This window comes from Triturus cristatus, chromosome 1_2 (genome assembly GCF_964204655.1).
Source record: "Triturus cristatus chromosome 1_2, aTriCri1.1, whole genome shotgun sequence".
Lineage (NCBI taxonomy): Eukaryota > Metazoa > Chordata > Amphibia > Caudata > Salamandridae > Triturus > Triturus cristatus.
The window spans coordinates 717867297-717890801 of record NC_140580.1 but is presented as its reverse complement, the minus strand read 5'-3'; the positions used below and the strand labels follow the sequence as shown (position 1 = coordinate 717890801).

Sequence of the window (23505 nt, the reverse complement as noted above, 5' to 3'; positions counted from 1 at the left end):
TTACTGTCCAGTGAGACCTTTATGAAAACTGGACCCATTCCTCATCAACCTGCTGGATTCAAGTTTTTAGCACATCCCACGTGGGGAATCCAAACAATGTGACCAGGATTGGTGAAGGACATTCCCTAGTGACAAGTGAAGAAGATTTCACAGGGGGTGGTGTAATTTGACAGCATGGGAGTATTAAGAAGGGAAGATAGGCCCAGGATTGTTTTGTACTTTGTAATGACCTCCTTGAGATCTGAGTGTGAAAATGCACCTGAATCAATTAGCACTGCAAGGCCATACTTATGACAATGCACTGCTACACAAATCTCTCTTAACATAACACAATATGGGGTATTTTATGTCTATGCACCAAATTCTGCAAAGCAATGATGTTATCTTTGTGACCATTTCAGATTGCTTCTCTACCTGCATACTTAGGATGTTGTTGAATATTTTTCATGTAATCAAAAGGTTAAATAAGTTGTATGGGACTTGGGGGCCTGCGGAGATGACTGTGTTCTGAACTGCTTCACTGGTGACTTGACCTTATTATCTCTGCTCTGAGTAAGACTAATGACCTGGAAAAGTCACTTTATATCAGCAACATGAGGGATGACGTTGTATTGTGACCTTGATGCCTGGAGTGAGTCATTTATTATTTTCTTCATTTTGTCACACTAACAGCACATCTGAAGAACTAACGAAGGCCGTTTTGTCCCTCATGATGCCAAGTGCTATCAAGCTTTATCGGCTTTAAATTCTGAGAAAGGGGTTTCTTGGGTCATGCATTCTCCCTTCTTGAAATCCTCGCTTTATCTAGATTTCCTTTTTCAGGTTTCAAGGATACCTTTTTTGTTGATTTTTTCTTCCTGGCATCCGTTTGGTTTTTCAGCTTAACCAGTTTTCTTACCAGAAGGCTTGGCAGTGATACTTTTCGATTCACTCTCACCTCTCTCCGAGCCAAGTTAATTGTGCTCCTCACAACATTAAGGATATTCCGTATCATCTATCCTATACGGAGTCAATAGGAATCATTCTGATCCTTAAATTCAACCTGCATCTAACTTGCCATCCAATTTCTTTGGAAGGTCCATTATTGACACTGAATAGTCAAAATACTTAAGTATTTAGATGGCTATTTAAGGAGGCGATGTCTAATTTAGGGACAGAACAAAAAACTAATTTTTAAAAAGTCCTCTCTGGCTAAAAACAAGTTGACTGATCTTGCCACCTTAAAATCTGATTCTGTTGTAAATAGAGATCCAACTTCTCCAGAATCATCAAAGACTGATATCCCTGAACCCAATATCCTTAAACCGTTGTGGTCTACAGTTGTCTTTAAAATTATTAAAGATCCTCCTGCTCCACTTTGGGAGTTTGTTTCTGAAAACAAAAAAGTTTGATGGGCAGCCGCCTGAAATGGGGTAGCTGTGCATCAAACTTTCAGCGCTTTTAGAGGCACACCAATGGCTGTGGCTTCTATCAAAGTAAGGAGGTCCAACTGGGCTGGTGGTGATCTCATAATTTGGCGTGCGGAGCGCTGCCAGGTTGGTGGACAGAATGATCTCCACCACCCTCACCGATGGCAGACTGTCCACCAAATTTAAAACCAGGCCCTTAATGTCCTTCAAATATAATAAACCTATAAGTCTATTTCTCAAAATTGATTGTAAAATATGTGCCAAAATTATTGCTACGCTTCTTGATGCTTTTGTACCCAAATAGATTCAACACAAACAATCAGATTTTATTAAAGGAAGTTTATTGTTAGTCCTCTTTAAATATCATGATTAAGGTCTCCCAATGTGATTCCAAGTTCAGTTCAGTTTTATGATTCAATTGAATTGAATAAAGTTATTTGAACTGAACTGATTCCAAGTTAGCAGCTGTTAAATGCTGAAAAATCGTTTGATCTTCTGGATTGGTATTTTATGTTTAAATCCTTGAAATGGCTTAATTTGGCCCAATATTTAGCAATCTAACCTCAATATTATATAGTTCTCTTGGAAGCACTGTTCTTCTTAATTATATAATGTCTCCGGTTTTCTCAATTAAAAGAGGAGGAATGCCTATATTTCTTTTTCTTTTTGTTCGATCTTTATATCCTTTTGTAGCCAAATTTCACCAGAATCTCCTCATCAAAGGCTCTCAATTTGGTAATGATGACCTAAAGATTTACAGCATGTATGGATGCCATGCATATGTATTTGAATGACCCTGAAAAGACATTACCTTCGCTTACTAGAGATTATGAGGAATTTTGTGTTTCAAGTTATATATGGATTATTAATAAATATGAAATCCTTCACTTAAGTTCTTTTTCTGTGAGAAGTTTAATATTTACAATTTAACTTGATGTGATAAAAAATATTTAGGAATATGGTTCTCTAATTAATTTATTTGAATTTAGAATGTATTAAACAAAAACAACATAATCTTTTTAATAGTTGGTCCCCTTTATACCTCTCTTGGCAGGGATGGCTAAGTTTATTACAATTATTTTGTACTATTGGTTTTATAGTGTTTATCCATGCTACCTATCACGTTACCAAAACTAAAATGTATTCCTTAAATTAGATGATTTCTAAATTCCTTTGGAATAATAAGAGGCGTGATATGCCTCTTTAGTCACAGATTTAATTTTCTTTAAGGCAAGCATGACACTGGTTCACATGATACTGATTTACAGGCATGGGTAAGAAAACAGAGCACTTCTATAACTCCATTTTTGTTTAACAATTGTAATATTATAGAAATCCTTGGTGTAGTTAGGACCAACTTTAATCAATACAAGTAGATTACTCTTTCTCCATACTGAGAATAATTTATCTGAAAATAAAATATTTTATTCTCCTCTACATAGAAACAAACTTATTCAAATTAATAAAAGGTTGTTTTTGTGGTGTTTGTCTGATAGAAGAATTTTCTGGATTCATTAATTACTTAATGAAGACAGTATAGATTTCAATAAATACAAGGGAGAAACTCTGTTCCTAAATCAACCTATGAGCAACATGGTAAACTTGTTATTGCTTTGAGGATATTGCCTACTGTTAGACGGCGACCTCAGAGGAGCCCGGAAAGGGGTCCTGACTACCCTGAGACCCACCCTCAAAGTATCGTAGCCGGGCACTGGCGGGAGATTCCCCAGGGGGAGGACTCTCGTAACTAGGATCGTACCTCTGGCACCACACGACACAGAGGGACCACACTGGGTATTCTCAGAACAAGCTTTATCACACAGGTATCACTGCAAATATGTACAAGGTGAGCACGGGCTCAAGAGTCTCGGAAAGGTAGGGGGTAGCGGGACTGTCTCTGGTAACGGTTCAAAGGAGGGACGTACCCGGCGCACAGCTCACAATCCTCGAGCTGGGGGGTAGGCTGGTTGTCGTGGGGTCCGGCGGGACCGGTGGAGTCTGTGGAAGCCGCGAGTCGCTCAGCGGGCTCAGGTACAAGTTCGGAGGTCTTACGATCTTCAGGGAGCCGCGAGTCACTCAGCAGGGCTCAGGTACGAGTTCGGAGGTCTTACGATCTTCAGGGAGCCGCGAGTCACTCAGCAGGGCTCAGGTACAAGTTCGGAGGTCTTACGATCTTCAGGGAGCCGCGAGTCACTCGGCAGGGCTCAGGTACAAGTTCGGAGGTCTTACGATCTTCAGGGAGCCGCGAGTCACTCAGCAGGGCTCAGGTGAGTTCCAGTTCCAGGAGCCGCGACCACGTCAGCAGGCTCTCGTTGTTCCAGCGTCGAATCTGCCGGACAGCCCCAGAGCACCCCTTGTTATAGTTCGACCCCTCTTTGATGTCCGGAGTCTGTGCAGGCAGGGGTCTTGTCACCTGGGGGCCGCTTGTCGGGATTTCCTGCTATAGTCTTTTGATTCTTTCAGGGCTGGGTCGGGAGGAGTCCCAGACACCCAGCAGGCGTGGAGCCAGCCCTCAGGGAGGCCGGAGGGTCGATCGAAACCCATCGTCCCGGGGGAGTTCAGAGGTGCGATAGAAACGGCTCCTCCCTCTCTCATCCCCTGGAAGCGGGATGTCCTCCAGCCGGAGTGGCGCCTCTATGCCCGGGTCGCGCTGGGGCCGGGCGGCCATCTTGGTGCATGAAGTGGGCACGCGGGCCCGTGGTGGCCGAAAGGGGAGAGGCCAGGGACGGGGATGTCCGGGTCGGTGCGTGTGTCCTGGTGGGGAGGTTCGGCTGGGCCGGGGGCTTTGGGCTGTATGTACCAGGTTTCGGTGGTGCGGGGGCACGGAGGGCCATTCTACGAGGCCGGGTCCAACACCTACATTTCAGATTCATACCAACCCGTCATTTATTTTTTATATTTTTCAATGTGTGATAATTCTACAAAAAATCTTCTCATATTTATTGGAAAATAAAGTCTCTATAACCTAATAGAGATCAATATGAAGTGGAGGTGTCTTGGGAAAATGACACTGAAATGGCATGGCCTGGTAATTTATGGGCTGACATTTAAAACTGTACCACTTGTGCAGCTAACATTAAGCAAACTCTTCATTTTCAATATACCGTACTGTTTATTACACCTGCCTTACTTCATAAAATGAATAAATCTGTCACGAATATATGCTGTCACTGCTCTTCTCAAAATTCAAACTTAATACATTTGTTTTTTTATTGTCCCCTAATTAGGAGGTTTTGGGTTCAAGTAACAAGTAAAATAAATGCTAGTTTGCGTTATAACATTCAGTTATCAATAGGTAATTTTCTTTTAGGTTGTTTAAATGTTGAGAGGCGGTTTCTTCCTCTTAATGTTAAACTAACTGATATATTTATAGCTACAGCTAACTATTTTTTTCAGACACATAATAAGTTGATATTGTATGGTCTCCCTTGACAACTCATTTGTCCACCCCTCTGTTTTCTGACATTTGTCCATTAGTTATACAAGAAGAAGTCAATACGCCCTCCCGAGGTGTGGGGTACATAGCTACTACTTATTATTTATGTAATTATGAAATTTTGGGATTTGAGATTTATATATACATTTCACTACCTCTTAATTATTGATTGTAACTGAAATAGAAATAATCATTATCATATATTGTACTTGAAAAATGGGTTTTAGTTATATTACTCATTACACCCTTTTTTGCTTCCCCTTTCCTCTTTTGCTTGTTCTCCCTCCTTTTTTATCATAATTGAATTTGGATGTTATTTTTCATTTCGCCATTTTTTTTGTTTTTGTTAGACTAATACACTTTAGAGATTTATGGTTTGTTTATTTTGTTACGAGGATTTCTGCTTGTTTTCTAATAATAACTTGAGTTAGTTTGCAATTTATAAATAAACATTTTCAAACTTTAAAAAAGTTTATATGTGTAGTATATTGTGACATGCCTACTTTTGAAGGATTGGGAAGGCTGTGACGGCTCATTTCTTAGAAGTACTCACAATGACTCAGAATACTCTTTCATATAGCACATAGATTTTAATTGTGTTTTATCTCTAAAAAACAAGCAGTTCACCAGACCATAGAAAGATGGAAATGCAGAGATAGCTTAAAGGTATATCATGCGCAATACTATTAGTTAGGTGCAGGAGTAAGTATAATAAAATCACTAAAGAATTTCTCTTGCCTTTGGATATGAATGCTCCTGCAGAACTTACTATGCCCAACTATTTGACTGGGTACAGTGACAATAACCAGTGTCTCCATTTCTCTCTCTTACCCATTTCCCCTTTCTTCTACTTCTAACCAACATACTGTCTGCGTATGGTTAGAAGTCTGTTTGGAGAAATGTGGAAGCACAGATCACTCTGTTAGAGCCAGATTGAGAGATAAGTGTATTCTGATAATGTCCTAGTGGTGGGGGATTGAGATGAGCCAGTGATAAATTAGGGGGGTATACTGCTGTGGTGGTAAGTAGAGCTACCTAAATGGTCCTGGTGAAGACTCCCTAGTGGTAATTTGTTAAGATATCTCAGTGATGGACAGGGTAGGGTGTGGTTCCTCTAATGGTGAAGGGTGGAAATTCTTCTGTAGTGGTGATGAAGATTCTATAAGAGGTGGGGTGCATATGCTCACAGTGGTAAGTGGTAGAGATGCTTAAATACTGGGTGTTAAAGGAGCCCCATTGTTGGTGTTAGGACCTCTCAGCCATAAAATGATGGAGATTCTTGGTGGTGTTGTGTTGGTATTCTTGAACATGGAAGTAGCTCTGTTGGTTATTTTCCAAACTCTTGCATCTCCACTCACCTGCACATGGTGTGGTTGTTTGCCACATAGCTCTGCGGGGAGTAGGAGAGGGTGAAGTTAACGTAGCCATGAAGGTTGTTGTCATATTCATACTCGTAGAGAAGTCTTGGGAGGAAATCTGAAGTGAATGCAATAAGGAAGGCCTAATGGAGGTAAGACAGAAAAGGTTACAGACCTTAAGAAAGTTGTCAGCACTTGCTCCATTCTTCTTCCTTTCGCTATCTCAGGAGAATCTTTTACCGCCTTTGCACTTGCACCGTATAACTCCAAATCTTTCCCTCCCTGCCAATGACAGAGTGGGCTTTACTCCCTTACTGACACCAGCACACACCAAGTAGGCCTCTCTAACTGGCTGACACCAACACAGACTGATTGAGCCTCTCCACCTGCCCAAATCCGTTCGCAAAACAACAATTACATATAATATTCTGTTCAGTGCAGACAAGCCATGTTTACATCTTGCTGCCCACTTAGTACCTCAAATAATGATTTCTAGTTCAACCTTTAGTTTTTAGAATAAATTACCCTCATACTGTATATAAAACTAACACTGATATAAACAATTTACAAAAAATATACCTAACCTTTATTACTCATATGATCACATTGAAACACTTTCATCTCTACCAACCATACTCTTTAAATTGTTCCCTAAATTCAACATATTGACACGGCTGAATTGAATTCATTTTTCGTAGTAATGAAAGTGTAATGGTGAAACATTGCTAAAGAATGTCAATGCTGTGTTTCAGTGGGATCATGGGTAAGGGCTAGGATTGGGTATGGGGCAAGGAGTTAAAGTTACATTAGGTTTAGAGTTAGAATAATCGGTATATGTAACTGAGCAAAAAGAAGATGCGGTATAATGGTAGGAACAACCTGGTGTAAGGGGTAAAGAGAAGTAACATTTAGAAGCTAGACTAACATCTAAGGTATGTGTATACAATTAATAAATGTGGAGTAACATGTCAAGTTTTCGACTTCTACATTTTCAGTCATTTGCCACTGCAAACTCACCAAAGCCATGAATACCAACATTCATACAACACTAACATATACTAACACACAGACTGTGGAGGTGAGCCGCAGCGTGGGCTCACATGTGCTATTATTTTTGGAGCTGTGATTGAATTGTTGCTGATTTCTCCCCTCCCAAGTCCGGAAGCCTGGGTTACTGGCCCATCTGAGGTACCGGGTGGCGGCTCTTCTTAATTTTTTCTTGGCCTTGCACTCCTTCTGTCTCACCCTGTAATGGATGGACTTCTGCTATTTGCAGGCCTCAACTTTAAAGCTCTGTAGGGGGTCACCCATATCTTGGGGGTAGTGCTTCATCTGCTTGTGTGGATGTTACCCTCTTCATTAGGAAGCAGTTTGTAGAACTTGAAACTGGAAAGTTGAGTTGTTTACATTTTTACTTTCCCTGCCACATGCTTATTTTATTAAACAGGACTTCATGTTTGGCATTTTTCCACATTGATCCTACACTATTTCTTTGTGCTGTATTTTTCTGCACTCTGTCATTTTTGTATTTACTTATTGTACCAATTCATCGATTGTTTGGAATGCTCTTACAGTAAAATCAGTACAGTAAATCCAATAGCAATAAATACAAATAATTCCACGTACACCATTTTCACTACACCTATCTACAACACACCCACCTCCAACTTCACCCTAACCAGCTCCACCTGCATTATACCCCCTCCACTTTCTCCATGCCCAGCTCCACCCACAACCCACCCCCTCCACTTTCCCACGCCCATCTCCACAGTATGTTTACTAGTCCTACTTACATTGACAATAACGGAGAGCTGAGCCAGTGCCTCCAAAATAAAGAACCAGACTCCAATATCTTGGGCACGCTCGGCTACAGGCCGTCGGTACTCGCAAACGAACTTCTGGGCATCCAGGCGAATCTCCACCCAGTTGTTCAGCAGTGCGAAGAGGGGTGCCAGTGGGAATGCAGCAACAAAGATAGTGATGAAACCAAACTGTAGAACTAAGACAGATATGGAAACGAATGAGAGATGGATCCAGAGCTTCAAATTCTGCTGTCTCACAGACTTCACCACCTACAGAATACAGCTACATTAACTATAACAAAAGGTTCTGAGCCATTCTAGCTACAGACTCTACAAATACCACATCATAGAATGCTTAACACAACCACATAGGGCAGTTGCCATAGCCCCTGAGACCACAGTACCTTCAGCCCCAGATTCACCAGCTCCACAGTACCCAGAGCCTCCTCCACATACTACAGTACCATTGGTAACACAGTTGCCAAGTTGTCACCTGTCATCTTCAGATATTGCTGTCTTTCAGTCAACAGTGCCATGTTATGTTACATATAATGCATAAATCTTCAATGTATTTATTTATTCATTTTATTTATTTAATGCATTTATATAGCGCGGAAATTAGGGAACAAAAGTGGAACATAGGATTAAGACAGAATATGGATGGAAGTAGATCTGAAGACTTGGAAGATTAGAACGTAAAATGCTTTTTGAAGAGACAAGTCTGGAGGTAGTTCTTGAATGAAAGGAGGTTTTTGTTCATTCTGAGGGCAGCATGGCTGGAGTTCCAAAGTCTAAGTTTCAGACAGGTGAAGGCCTAGTTGTGGGATTTACTTTAACTTGATTTAAGGATTGCGAGAAGGAGGTTTGTTTTTTCTTGCACGGCTCTTTCGCCGTGTTTTGTGGAGTTTGCCTTTGAAGTTAGATGGAAGCCTGGCATGGTTGTCCATGTGAGTAATGTAGGCAATTTTGAGGCTAATGAGGTCTTCTAGAGACAGTGTAATTCCTTAAAGATTGGGGTAATACAGTCTGACTTTTTTGCGTTAGATATAAGTCGAACTGGCTCATGTAGAGTTGCTTTAAGAGGTGTAGTTGACGATTTCTGTAGTCCAGCAAGAAGAGTGTTGCTGCCACTGATGGGTGAAAGAGTGAGAACTCGAACAACAGTCCTGAACTCTTCTGGCGGAAATACAGGATGTTATTTTCCTTTAAAGGTGTCGTTGGTATGTTGCTAATTTGGTTAACATATTGGTTAACTTATTGATATATTCCGTTAGGTTGAGGATGAGTTGATGACGAGACTAGGGGATTACACCGATGGTACTAGAGATGGGGTTATGTCCAGTAGGTGACGGGACAGGAGCCATTTTTGGACTGGGGGAGAGGAGTTTCTTGTAAGGAGTAGAATTAACTCAATTTCTTTTGGGTTTCTGAGTGAAACAGTGGCCACTCAAACATTTTGTGCCTCCACAGGAACTACAATGATGGAGGAGATGATTGGCAGTGACTTCAGCAAATGTTTTAAATATAGATGATGGTAAAGGTTCTTCTGAAGGCATAGAGAGGGTCATTTAGGAGATGATCTCAGTGAGTGAGCCGCGATTTAGAACAAAAAGAGACTACCAAGTAGTGATTAATCTATTTGGAATATAGGGGACTGTAGTAGTTTGCAACAGCTTTACCTCATACATTTTGTCAAAATGTTCAGTAAAACAATTAGTAGTCTTCTGCTTTGTGGATAATCCTAGGTGTTTTATGTTGGTTGATAGAGATGGTGTAGCAGTGCTTTGATGATGAGGACCTTATTTTCCGTTGTTTTTTAAGGTTGAAGAGGGCATCTGGGGTTTGTGTTGTCTTCAGTATTTCTCATGTCATCTGGTATGTCTCTTGCTTGCATTTGATTCATTTGAAAACCAAGGAGGCTGGGGTTTATTAGTAGCTCACATTTCCTTGGTTGAGTCTATATAGTTTTTGATCAGGATGTCAGCGGACCGGCTGGTAGGGTTGGTAGTTGAGAGCTGTCTGGGCTGTTAGGAGAATACTCACATAGGAGAATTTTCAAGGGTCTTATCCATATTGTAACAGGCTTGGATTGTCCAATCTTTATGATAGAGTGATTGGCAATCAAAAATGTAATGGCATGGTGGTCTGACCAGACTAGAGTCAGGTGGTTTTGCAGGGTGATGAAGTTTTGATAGCTTACTGTGTAGCCCTTCGTAAGAGGATGTATTATTTGCACAGGTTCGAAAGAGAGCTGATTGTTTCATTAATGCAATTACATTTTTGTAGTAGTTAGACTGGGTTTTTATGATGAGGTGTTTATGTTATTTTTTTTTATTGTTTAAGGTTAAAGAGGGCATCTGGGGTTTTGTGTCGTCTTCAGTATTTCTCATGATTTTTGTGGTATGTCTCTTGCTTGCATTGTAATTCATTTGAAAACCATGGAGGAGGAGGTTTATTAGTGCCTCACATTTACTTGGTTGAGTCCATATAGTTTTTGGTAAGGACATTAGTGGACTAGCTAGTAGAGTTGGTAGTTGAGAGCTGTCTGGGCTGTTAGGAGAATGCTTCAATAGGGAGATTTTTCAAGGGTCTTATCCATATTGTAACAGGCTTGGATTGTCTAATTTGTATGCTATGGTGAGAATAGCATGGTGGTCTGACCAGATTAGAGTCAGGCGTTCTTTCAGTGTGCTGAAGATGTGATGGCTGTGTTAAGGTTTAGTGTGTAGCCCTTCATGTGATTAGCTGTGGTGATACTTTGAGTGAGGTTATCAGTGGCGGCTCCTCCACTAAGGCGAAGGAGCATCGCCCCACTGCTCATTGAGCAATTAAAAACGGTAAAATAAAATTATAATGACTGAACATTTTTACCATTCTATTTAAGCATTCTGACTCAGTTGGTTGAGGGGCGGGGAGGGGCTGGGCTCTTTAGAGGCTGTGGTAGGTAAGTGCGCATGACATTTTGGCCGGCCAAAATGTCATGCACACTTTGCATGTTCTCCACCCAGGCTGCAATTCTCGCGTCGGTGCCTACTCTAACCACGGATCACACTTGGCAACTCTGGGCATTAGCTTGCCTCATCTCCACAATGGCCCCCCACATTCACCGGGGATGCCTGGTTTCACCTTGGAGATACCCTGAAGGGACCATCTCACAGGGATAGCCAGGACGGGTTCCCCAGCGGTCTACAGCGCCACGACGCCTCAGAGCAGCAGTGCGCTTTGCAAGACACATACATATACATATACATTACAGCCTGGGTGGAGAACATGCCCAGCGTCCCAGCCCCTGTCTGAGGGCTGAACTACGGTGCTCAGACCAATCTCAAAACTGCTGTAAGGTAGCGCTGTGATTTGTCAGGGGAGTCTAGGATGCTGCGTGCTTCCTCCTGCCCCGGGAGAAGAGGACGGACGGAGAGGCGGCCGGCTGCATCCAGGTAAGTCTTTTTAAAAAATATTCCTTCCCCTCCGACGCCGCCGCACCACACGCATGTTTGGTAGCAGCCGCTCCCTGAGGATGTTCTGTTTGCACAGGTGTTCACATTTTGCAGTAAGGGTGTTTTTTCTTGATGTTCAAAGGGATGATAAGGTCTCCTAAATATATATTCATGGTCAATGAGCTGCATGAGTGTAATGAGTTCTTCACAGTGGTCACTAAAGTTGGGGTTCAGTCCTGGTGGGTGATAAAAGTTGTGGAAGCACAATGTTTGCTTATTTTTTTGGTGTAAAAGCGAAGGAAAGAAGTTCAAAGAAGGGGGTGTCAGTTGTGAATAAATTGCAGGTGTTTCCACGGATGACAGTGATGTCACCACAGATTTTTGTGGGCTTTGTTTTTGGCGGACGGAGGAGCTTGTCTGGACAAGTACTTCAAAGAAGGCTGAGATGAAGGTAAGATCCAGATTTCAGTGATGAATAGTAAGTCTAGGTCGTGTGTGGTAATGAGTTCGGTTGTTTCGCATGTAAGAGCCTGGGCTGATTTGCCATTTCTAAGTATCTGTTTTAGCTACCAAGATATGGGTGGGGTTAACAGTGTATGCAATTTCAGTTAAGTTGTTGTGTACTCCTTGGCATGGTTGTTAATGCCTGTAGTGAAGGCTGATGTAGTGTTTAAGGCTGGGGATTAAGTTTGCCCCATCGGCCAGTTTTTAATGGCCAGTCCATGTCCAATGATTTTCTATGGAGGCCAGCAAAAAAGGGTGGCAACCGTACTGGGGAGAGAAGAGATAGGGTGACTAGAATGACACCTATTGAGGTTATAAAATGATAGAAGGGTCAGCGAAAGCAGGGGACGTGGAGGAAGAAATGTAGAATGGAGGAAGGGAGAAAGATCTTGTAGAAGAATTTAAAGTTTAGCAAGAGACTTTAGAAGGTGAGTATGAAGGGTAGAGGGTAGAGGGTAGAGAGGACTGAGGGGAAATAACTTGTAAGTGAAGTAGCAGGAGAAAAATTTATAAAGCGAGTTCACTATATATGATGTATTTGATCTAGCTTTAGTGTTTAAGGTCATATGGTGGTGTGGAGCAAGTGTGCACAGTCATACATATGATTATAATGCATAAGCAATTCCGTTTGATTCAGCAGGTGTTTCGCTTCTTGAGTTCTATGTGTTATTTGGTTCTGTTCCATTCTGACTGGTCGAAGCCAATCGGTCTGCATGGCCCTGTTTGTTTCTGATCCCAAACCTTTAAAGCAGGGTGTCCCTCAGGGTTCCACCCTTAGTGCGATGCTTACATTTCCATGAACCCCCCTTGCAACATTGAGGAAGTCTTTTGGCGTTCAGAGTGTATCTTTTGCGGATGACACTCAGCTTCTTCTTGCCCTGGACAGGAACACGACCAATGCTCTTAGAAGATTTAAGTCATGTCTGATGGCTGATTTCCCCTGGTTGCAGCTCAGCAACCTTAAATGCAATGGCAATAAAACAGAGAATATCCTATGTGGCTAACCCTCGTCCCCCATTGTGGGATGGTGATTGCTGTCCCACTCATGTTTTGTTCCCTCCAGCCCCGGCTTCCATAGTGCATAATTTGAAGGTGAGATTTGATGTTCTTATTGACTTACACCCCATGTAGCGGGCGTGGTGGGCTCTAGTTTTGGTCTGTTAAAATCGATGAAGAAAGTTTTGTACTTACTGCCGTTCAAGACTCAGAAAATAGTCCTTCGTGACCTCATTACCTAGTGGCTAGATTCCTTCAATGCTCTTTGCTGGGGCCTGCTGGTTTACCAGCTAAAGAGACTTCAGCTGGTTCAGAATGCCACAGCTCGGCTTCCACTGAAGGTCCCCAGAGGGGCTCGACATCTTAAGGAGCTTCACTGGTTGCGGAATAAGGAGAGGATACGGTTTACAGGTCTTCTTCTGGCCCATAGAGCTTACTACCAGACTGTCCTGTGTATCTGGCCAACAGGCTGACTCCACACCATCCGACGAGAACTATTCCATCCTCTGACGCCATTTTGGATGTGGTTCCTCGATTTAAAAAGAAAAGATGGGGAGGCACTTCCTATTCATATCTTGCTGCCACAACTTGGAATTCCCTCCCTGTACATTTACGGTCTATGAAAGAAGAGCACTGTTTGAAGCGAAGTTTTAAAATGTGGCTATTTCTCTCAGCATATCAGTAGGATGATTTTGGCTTGGTGGGCCATTTAGTCTACTTAGTGTCAGGAAACTCTCTGAGTCGCCATGCGCTTTATAAAAAATGTATTATTATTAAGAGGAGATGTTCAGATAGTTTTGCCGTTTGTCTAGCTTCCAGGGTCGTATAGTGGGGAGCTGGACTGGTACTATGGGAGAGCAGGTGAGTTACTACAATGCAATCTATTTCGTCAGTTATAAGTGCGGAAGTTTTGATTCTCCCTGTACTATTGCATGTCAGCCACAAGGTGGTAGTGTGGCATATATTATAATGCCTTCCAAGCAAGAGATGGCGTTATCTGAGGCCGTGTCCCGTACAAGTTGTAGAGCAGGCTTGTCCAATGAGTAGTACGTGAGCTACTGGTAGCTCTCCAGTTACCTGTGAGTAGCCCTCCTCTTTTAGCCTAGCCTACTAATTTAGAAGATTTTGCTTGTTTGAAGTAATAATGTGTATCAAAATTGAGAATGTGTATTCGAGAGGAAATTGTGGGGCGTATTCTCAAGCCGCTATCGCCACAACAACGTCACTTTCAGTGAAGTTGTTGTGGCGATAGGGGCTTAGCCCTATTCACAAAGTAGCGTTAAGCCACGTTAAGCGGCTTAACGCTGCCTTGTGAATAGGGCCCCCTTCACACTGTTTTTAGCGTGAAAGGGGCATGCAGTGGGTGTTGTGGTGGGCGTTCCACCGCAACACCCACTGAGTTTGACGCTACCTCCTTTTCTCAAGGGCAGCATAAATAGGAGGTAGCGCCAAACTTAAGACCAGGAAAAATCTGGTCTAAAAGTGGCGAAACGAGGAGAAATGCTTTATTTCTCCTCATTTTTGCTTTTTCCATGTGCGCTGCCCTGTGCAGCACACATGGAAAAAGCAACATGCCATGGTTTGTTTATGTACAGGAAGGTGTCCCTTCCTGTACATAAACCAACCTTTTTAAAAAATTCTGTTTTGTAACTTACATGTGTGCTGCATGAAGCAGCACACATGTAAGTTACTAACTGGCATTTTAGCTTTGTTTATGTGTAGGAAGGGACACCTTCCTGTACATAAACAAACCTCCCTGCTTGCAGACACCCTTGCACTCTGGTGCAAGGTGCCATTGCAGGGGGAAACGCGAGGCTGCACCATATCCTTGAGAATAGGGCGCAGCTTCGGGTTTCCGAAGAGGCGGAGAGAGGCGTTAAGACAAGAAGGCTAACGCCTCTCTCCTTCGCTTCATTGAGAATATGACCCTGTGTGTTTCTGCAAAACTCGTTGTTGGTGTTTGCAGACAAAATGGCTGAATTTCCAAAATATATTCAAAGCTCATGGTTGAATGATACAGGGAAGACTTATTACTAATATAATCACATTGGTACCAGGGACATTGCAGATATGGTGATTGTGTTACCGATGTAGAGACATTCAAAATTAACAAAATCTTTTTTTTAGATTAATGCTGGCAACTCTGCCTGGTGCACTAAGCCAATTATAGCTAGAAGCCTTGCATATGGTGGCCGCTAATGTAATGTTGTCTAACATGGTCACTATTACAACACTAATCTCTGGATGGTTTTCATTGAATTTTAATTAGCTCTTTTTACTGAAAAGGTTGGAGACCCTTGTGGTATAGAGACTTAACAGGAAGGGATAGAATGAGGGGCATATTTATAAGGGGATTGTGCCACCAGAAAGTCACTCTTACTAATCTTCCGGTGACGCAATGCCCTGTTCCATATTTACAAACTGGCGTTAAGCCACTTTTGTAAAAATATGGTACCCTTTCACGCAGGTATCTGAGTGAAAGAAGCGTGAAAGGGGCATGAAAGGGGCATGCAATGGGTATTGCTATGGGTTTTCTACTGCAACACCTATTGTTTTTTTTTTTTTTATGCTGCCCCAAATTTACAAGGATCTATAAATCTAAGGCAGCGCCAAAAGCTAACACCATGCAAAAGCATGCATTAAATTGCTGCAACAAGGAGAAATACTTTTATTTCTTCTCGTTTTTGCTTTTTCTGTGTGCTGCACTCTGCAGCACACTTAGAAAGACGAAAAGGCCCCTAATTATTGTTTTTGTGCATGAATGGACACATTAAATAATGACAATGTGCTACTTCAATGTGTGCTGCAGAATGCATTACACATAGACATAACAATTTGTCATTATTGATTGTTTATGTGCAGAAAGGAACACCTTCATGCACATAAACTATCATTCCCTGCAATGCAGGCACCCCTGCACTATGGAGCAAGGGTATCTGTGTTGGCGTCAGGAAGCTATTGTTAGTGCCAGTGCTAGGAAAAACATAGGGGGACTTCGTATTCTTGTAAATATGATGCATCCCAGCGTTTTTTAAATGATGCAGCACAACAGTGCAAAATTTGCTGTCGCGCCGCACCATTTCCTTGTACATTTGCCCCGAGGTCTCTACAACAGTTCTTGGCCGAGAGGGTAGGTGGAGGAGTACTTTTCAAGGAGCTTGGAGGAGGAAGGGTTGTCAGCACTCTGGCTATTTGGGGCGCTGTAGCTGTTGAAGGGGGTGATATATTCAAAAGATGGTGGCATTCTATATATCAGCACTTAGCTTTCTCAGGATCGTTCTCCACCGCCAATGTTAAATAAGCAGGAGTGCGATTAATTACTTTATAAAAGTAAGCTATTTTCCATCCATAGGTCCATCAGGAGTTCCTTCCAAGGTTTGTCACAATCAGTTATGGAGCAGCAAACTGTTTGGCTCCACCCTTTCATGATTGATAAGGCCCTATATATGCTTACTTATGGCCTCATGTATTTGTGTGATCTAATATGATTAATGAAGTGTAGTGCACTTAAAGCAATATAGGAAGTGCACTTACCCGGACATTAGTGTGTGTGTGTGTGTGTGCACATTAATAGTTTCTTTACAGTGACAATGAATTGCAGCTCCCATATATATCTACATGTGTGTGGTTTGAAAAACACTGTTAAGCTTTATGTATCCATGTACTCATTTAAATAGTATTTTGCATACTTTATATAATGAGAAATGCATCTATTAGAATTGCATTTTGCACTTTTAATGTGACTGTCTATGTATCTGTAACCACGCAGTTAGAACGTGTATTGAAATGCTTATTATACTAAAATTGATCAAAGTCCGTAATCATTTGGATATCACAAAATGTAACCTTCTATGTGGATGTTTTCTTAGGGTGGTATGTTTTTCCTTCCTCTGCAGGTGCAGTGGTATAATCTAATGAATGGAGAAAGGCACATTGTGTGAACGAGGTAGGGAAGCTTGAAGATACTACTCTTAATGAGGATGAAAAGGATGACTACTGTCTGTGCGGAATGAGGAGACGGGTAAAAACTAAGGTCGTTCTGAATATGTGGATCAAAGAAACAAATTACGTGTGTGGCTGCCAGAGTATCATTTGAAGGTAGACACTAATGAGGCCTTTTGATATGGGATTCTAGAGTTTTTTTTTCTGTTGGTATTACTAGACAACAATCTTTAGCTTTTTCAGATTATTTTCAGACTAGGAGACGTACAGACCTCTATGTGCTACTCTAATTGTGCGGCCTTATGCTATGCGATATTCTCTCCTTGGAGAATTTCTACAGAAATACTGCTATGCTGATGCCTGTTTATTTTATTGAATCTAATAAGGGTTTCCATTTAGCATTCATTAGTGTGGGAGGAATAAGGAGAATTTGAATCCTTCATAAAATATAGGCAGGAGGACAGAAGATTTCAATCCAACCACCAAGCAGTGTTTCTTATACTTTGTACGGTTGAAAATCCTCATTTGCTTTCTGTGCCGATTTAGGTTTCTGTTAGTAATTTTATATTTCTATACTATGCTTCTGAGACTGGTATCACATTGGCTGTGAATTTCTAATAAATCTCTATTTAATCTCACTTATTGACTCTGAGTCTTACTGTGGGATCCAACGGGTTGCACTGGATTTGTGAATTGGAAGTGATACTAACTACTTTTATTCCTTAGGCACCCAAGAAAGTTTCACTGCAGGGAGGAGGGTAGGAAAGGGGGCCCAACTCTTCTACTTTATCAGTTATAACCTCTTCTACTCTTAAATTTAGGAAGGACAAGTAGTCCAGTTTCGCCAGATCTCAGCTCACCTTCAGGGAAATACAAGGAGAAACAATTCTTTATATAATAATTTGATCAGATGCTTTTGTGGACCTAATAGCAACTTCCTAGGACACCCCTTTGCCATCAGTGGCCATATTGTACTGAGTTCCCTGGGGTAGAATAGACTTGTGCACCCATGGGGCTCTGTGGTATTACAGACGGGACCGCACACACACCTAGCCCGTGTGTAGTACAGATCACGCTGGTGGTAAATGTGTGCCAGTGTGATCTTAAGGGGGCATTCCAATGCACATGAAGTAATCAATTGACTTTGTGCCCATTTCATTTTACAGGTGCGGACAAAATTGCAAGGAGACCATCAAAATGCGATCTGACTCTGGGCCACAAAGAAGTGACACACAGTAAGTGACCATTCCCCAAGTCTGCCCCTTGAAATGGCAAAGTAGGTGCCAGGTACACCCCAGGAATCCCCATTAAGGTGCGTACAGTCAGTCAGGGCAGCTTTTTGCAGGTGGATCTATGACCCCTCCCCCCCCCCCCCCCCCTAAAATGGAGGCTGTTTGCCATCAGCACAGTGAAAGGTGGACTGGCCGCTTCACACAGCTGGCCTGTCTTTAACTAATGCGCTGTTCCCAGTGCATTGTAGGAACTGGGAACAGTGCATTTATTGTGATACAGCGCACTGTCTCGCTCTGTACCCAGAGCACAGACTGAAGTGTGTGCTACAGCAAGGTGTGGACCAGGCTTCGTATCCATAATGTGTCTCCTGAAGCCAAAGGAGTCACCTCATAATGCAAGGCATTATAATAATTTAGACGTGTCATACAAATGATCTGGCCAAAGTCGCCCATTCACCTTCGTGAATGAAACCTTGCAGTTTACTTAACAATCTTAAATAGTAGTTACCACTCTTAGTAACTCTTTTGACCTTGGTGATTATCTGCTAGACCAGCATCTAAATAGATGTCCGAAATGTAAACATTTGAGAGGATATGCATAATATTAAAAGCTCAAAAGTCCCTAAATGCAAAGTGATGTTGGTTTGAAGACCAGGACTGGGAGCTTGAGTCGCACACAACATAAGGCAATACCCATAGTTTGAGAGCCAACCTCACGCCTGCAGCATCCACCACAAACAGGACACAATGCACCTATATACTACATATACCATACCTATATACTGCAGCATTAAAGCTCCAGGGTTTACATTACTCACAGTTCACGGCACCAACAGCTTACTATACCGTAGGAAAATGGCATTCCACAACCAAATCCAAATGCCCATGGCTTTCTGAAGCACTCCACATTCCCTACAATTCCCCCACTTAGTCCCTCTACATCTTCCGCTACGGGGGCATATTTACAGGAAAGTGGCAAAGTGTGTCATCAAGCCAAGAAGGCTAACACCACGCTCTGTCGCTTTAGAAACCCAGGGCTGCACCATATTTACAAGAATATGGTGCGACCCTGCATTTCCCCCTGCACTGGCGCTAAATTTAGCTGCCTAGCACCAACGCAGGCACCATTGCACCGTAGTGCAAGGGTGTCTGCGTTGAAGGGAATATTGTTTATGTACAGGAAGGTCTACCTTCCTGCACATAAACAATTTTTTAATGGCGTTTTGTAACTCCTATGCGTGCTGCTTATTGCAGCACACATAAAAGTTGCAAAACTCAATTTTTTTGTAAATGATTGTTTATGTGCAGAAAGGGACACCTTCCTGCACATAAACAATCATTGGCATTTTGCTGTTTCCATGTGTGCTGCACAACGCAGCACAGGTGGAGACAGCAAAAACGAGGAGAAATTAATAATTTCTCCTTGTTTCGCCTGGGTAAGACTAGGTTTTCCCTGGTCTTAATTTCGTCACTGCCCCATATTTACGCCACCCTTGTAAATATGGGGCAGCGTCAAAATCAATGGGTGTTGTTATGGAACGCCCACCACAACACCCATTTCCCACCCCTTTCAGGCTAAGTATAGTGTGAAAGGGGGCCTTATTTACAAGGCAACGTTAAGTCATGTTAACGCTGCCTTGTAAATAAGGCAAAGCCCCTATTGCCACCACAACGTCTGAAAAAGTGATGTTGTAGTGTCGAAAGGGGCTTGTAAATACGCCCCACAGTTCCTAGATAAACAGCAGTCCCACACCGCTCCATCAGCCAGCGCCCCTATTTCCTGCTTTTCTCCTGCAGCGAGTACACGTTAGAACATTGAACATGCAGCATCACGTAAGCATTGCATCCCATAGCTCAGCCATGAAGCATTGGTCCGTAGTTTGAAATATCATCTTATCTCACCCATCTCTAAGTACTCCTCAAAGAGTCCTTCACACTCGATCAGCTCGTAGTCCTCCTCCCACCGCTTAGGCTCCTGAGAGATCTGCGTGCCCCTCACTTTAGCCAGTTTTCTCTTCTGCCTCCAGGCTTTGAGCTTCCTGTTCAGAAGACAGCAGGAGGGAGATGTGGAGACAGTTTTAAGACAATTATTGTCTGAATGAAAATGCCTATTTTCAGGGTAAAATACCCTGGGCACCAGTTTTGATTCAAATGATTGTCAAATTACCCCTCTTGTGAAAGTGTACTTAACAGAAGAGTTGTACAAATTTTGAGACCTCTCCTCCTCCAAATTTCCGAGGTTGAGGAAACAACTTCTGAAGAAAGAAAAGTTACACAAATCACACATCTTCAAATTATTATGAAAATGCGCAGAAAGTAGAGTTTTAGACTTTTATTTCAGCAAAATGTTACTATTTTAGGTAAGGTGAGGTATTTCTTCCACGAGAAGTAGCGATGGAATTACAGGCATCAACAGTTTAATAAGCAACCCCAGTTTTGTACGTTTGCCGTACATTTTTATAAGTTTGTAATTAATGCCGCCACTTTCTTTATATTAATAAATAACCCCTATATATTTTTCCAAAAAGTAGGCTTTTTTATTGTCCATTCTTAAAATATGTTGTGTATATCATGCAAATGTTGTTTGAATTCAGGGAAACCAACTGTAATATTGTCCTCGCGGCCTGTTCTGGTTCAGTTGTTTAATTAGCTAACATAGCCAGAAAGTAGCACTTTAGGATGTCAACAAACTTTGACCTTTAACCTATTGATTTCATTAGATCAATAAAGTGTTTGCTGTTTCCAACATTATTTTTACTTGTGTTCTGCTTCCTGATTATATTTTTGTTAACTCCACTAAGTACATTTAACACTTTACATGACTACTGTACATGGACTGCAGTATATTGTACAAAACTGTTTAATTCAATGTTGTCTTGTATATTTTAACTACATAATCTATACATTGATATCCGGGTCCATTGCAGTTCCTTTGTATATTATGTGGTTTCTGCATATTGTCATATTTTGTATCACATGTAACTTGTATTTTGTACATTTTATTTTGTGTATTTTAATATCTCATGTAAATTAGAACTGTGTAAAGCTCTGGTCTCCACTAAATAAATAAACAAACGAATAGAGAACATAGTTGTAGATTTTGCTGCTCATCAGAATCTTACAGCTCTGTTTTGAAAATCCATACTGTGAATCTGACCAGCAGCTACAAATTGGTCATTTGATTATGGTAAAGTCATAATATATTAAACAATTGAAATATGTAAACCACAAAATTCCGAAGTGTAAAATGAAATTAATACCAAAGGAATCTGCAGAGTTATCAGTGAAATTATGTTAAGGAGATTATACAGGAGTTCAAAGGCAGAATGCTGCCAATATTGTATGTTGCCAAAATTAGCTTTGCCAAACACACTGCTCCCCAAAATACAAATAAAAGCCCCAAGCGAACACTCCTCTTCCATTAACACCTCAGATTGCTGCACACTATTTATTGTCAAAATCTTGGAATGTTCTGGGAAACCTAGTGACTCGATTGGTCCTCCTAGGGGCTTCAATGGCTCCAAGTGCTTCCCTTCCACCCTCACTCCACACATCTGGTTCTTCAGTACATTTTCTGTTGGTCATAATAGGATTTATATATTTCCTGGCTTCTATTTTTTTCAGTTAATTATTCTTAACCTATCTATTTGGCAAAATGGTGCAGCTGGAAATCCAGGCTCCTATAAGGACAAAAGCAAAATGTCCAGGGGTTTAATTGAAATAGTGTGTGGTGTGTCTGCAGAGTTTCCATCAGTTCTTCCTTGAAGTACCAATCACCTTCTAGAGTCAGTTAAAAAGAAACTTTAATTATTCTATTAAATCACCGCAAAAAGTTATTCCATTCTAGGTGTAGTACTGATGTTATGCAGGACCATATGAGCAACTGATAAACCAAATCCTCCAATTACTTAGATCTAAATTGCATCTCATGTATAAAGCTCTTCAATTTTAAAGTCAGTATGTTCAATGCTCGAGGAAATTCAGGGCATGATTACAATGTCGGTCGTACTGCCACTGACAGGCCTTCCATGGCGGTCCAACCAACAGACAGCCCTTGGGTCTGACCGCCGCATTATGATGCAGGCAGTTGGTCCCTTGTCAGACGGGGAACAGACTGCCGCCTTCAACAGGATATACTGATCCTGACAAGATGGCGTCGGAATCGCAATCCCTAATGATGGCGGTGCCAAGAAAGGCACCACCGTCAGGATTACAATTTCCTTTCTGAGAGCCTTTTCTTGACCGTCAGACCACCATAAAAAGGCTGTTGGAAAGGGACTTTGGGGGGCCCAGACAGACCCCCTCCCTCATGGGCCACAGCAAAGTGCTGCACACAGTGCATGAATGTGCATGGATGCCCAGAAAGTGCTCTTTCACACTGCGCTTGTGCTGCAGCCCTTTTCCTGGGCAGCAACACAAGCCGCTGTGTTAAAGAGCACTTTTCTGACCGCCAGCACAGCGGTCGCATCATAATTCGGTGGTCGGACTGCCGACTGCTTGTTCGGCGGTCTCCTGACCACGGGACATCAGTCGGCTGTCCTACCGCTGACTTCATAACAAGCCTCTCCGTTTTTCCCAAAGCCAATGCAGTCTTATTTTTATAGCATGTTCATCACATTTGGCATCTAATATATATTTTAAAAAATGTGCATGACTCCCTCTTTTTGCTGTGAACTTTATAGCTAATGATATAGATGTTAAACACTTTGTAAGCACTGTGATGGTTGTCAAACACTCAAGAAAAATAACATATTTGCTGCACACATTTGGTGAAATTCCAAAAAGCCTGATTGAAGGTCACACTGGCATGAGCGGGTGATATTTGTCTTTTTTGGGGGGCATCATGACAAAGCACAGCAGACACTGGCCTTGCTTCTGGAACCATGGCTACAGTCTGAACAACATCATTTAAGCTATGAGTGAAAGGTATGTGTGTAAAAGCCATTGGGAAACTTGTTTCTCCGGCACTTTTGGTGCTAAAGTAGACATTAGATAAGGAATAAGGGATTCCTTGATACTATCAAAAATTGATTTCATCATTAATTTGATCTTCTGGTTCTTATTTGATATTTTGAATTTTTGCCATTTCACCAGTAGTTTGTGTCTGCAATAATGCATCTTTAAATCATCTGCACTAGAATTGGACTTTGATGTTTTATAAATCTTTTAAAAATATATAGTGTGGATTTCCTGTGTATGTTCATCTTTTCAGGAAACTAGCACTAGAATTCACTAATTAATAAACGTAATCCTGACAGTCTCTGCCAGTAACGATTGGAACCCCAATACACATAATTGCCAGGTAAATTATGGGCAATGCGAGGTTCACAGCCTGTCTTTTCTGCTTGTGTTTGTAAGCTGGTTCATATCAGTGACTGCCAGGGAGCTG

The 23505-nt window shown here is 41.8% G+C and overlaps 1 protein-coding gene across 1 annotated transcript in view; it reads right to left on the bottom strand.

Annotated features, from left to right (window-relative positions):
* Window positions 1–23505, bottom strand: part of ANO7 (anoctamin 7) — a 227047-nt gene that overhangs the window by 29409 nt on the left and 174133 nt on the right. The window contains exons 18-20 of the mRNA XM_085608600.1: window positions 20019–20155; window positions 7997–8202; window positions 6204–6346 (exon numbers count right to left, since the gene is read on the bottom strand). Of these exons, the coding sequence (XP_085464726.1) occupies window positions 6204–6346; window positions 7997–8202; window positions 20019–20155 (486 nt within the window). The remainder of the gene's footprint in view (window positions 1–6203; window positions 6347–7996; window positions 8203–20018; window positions 20156–23505) is intronic.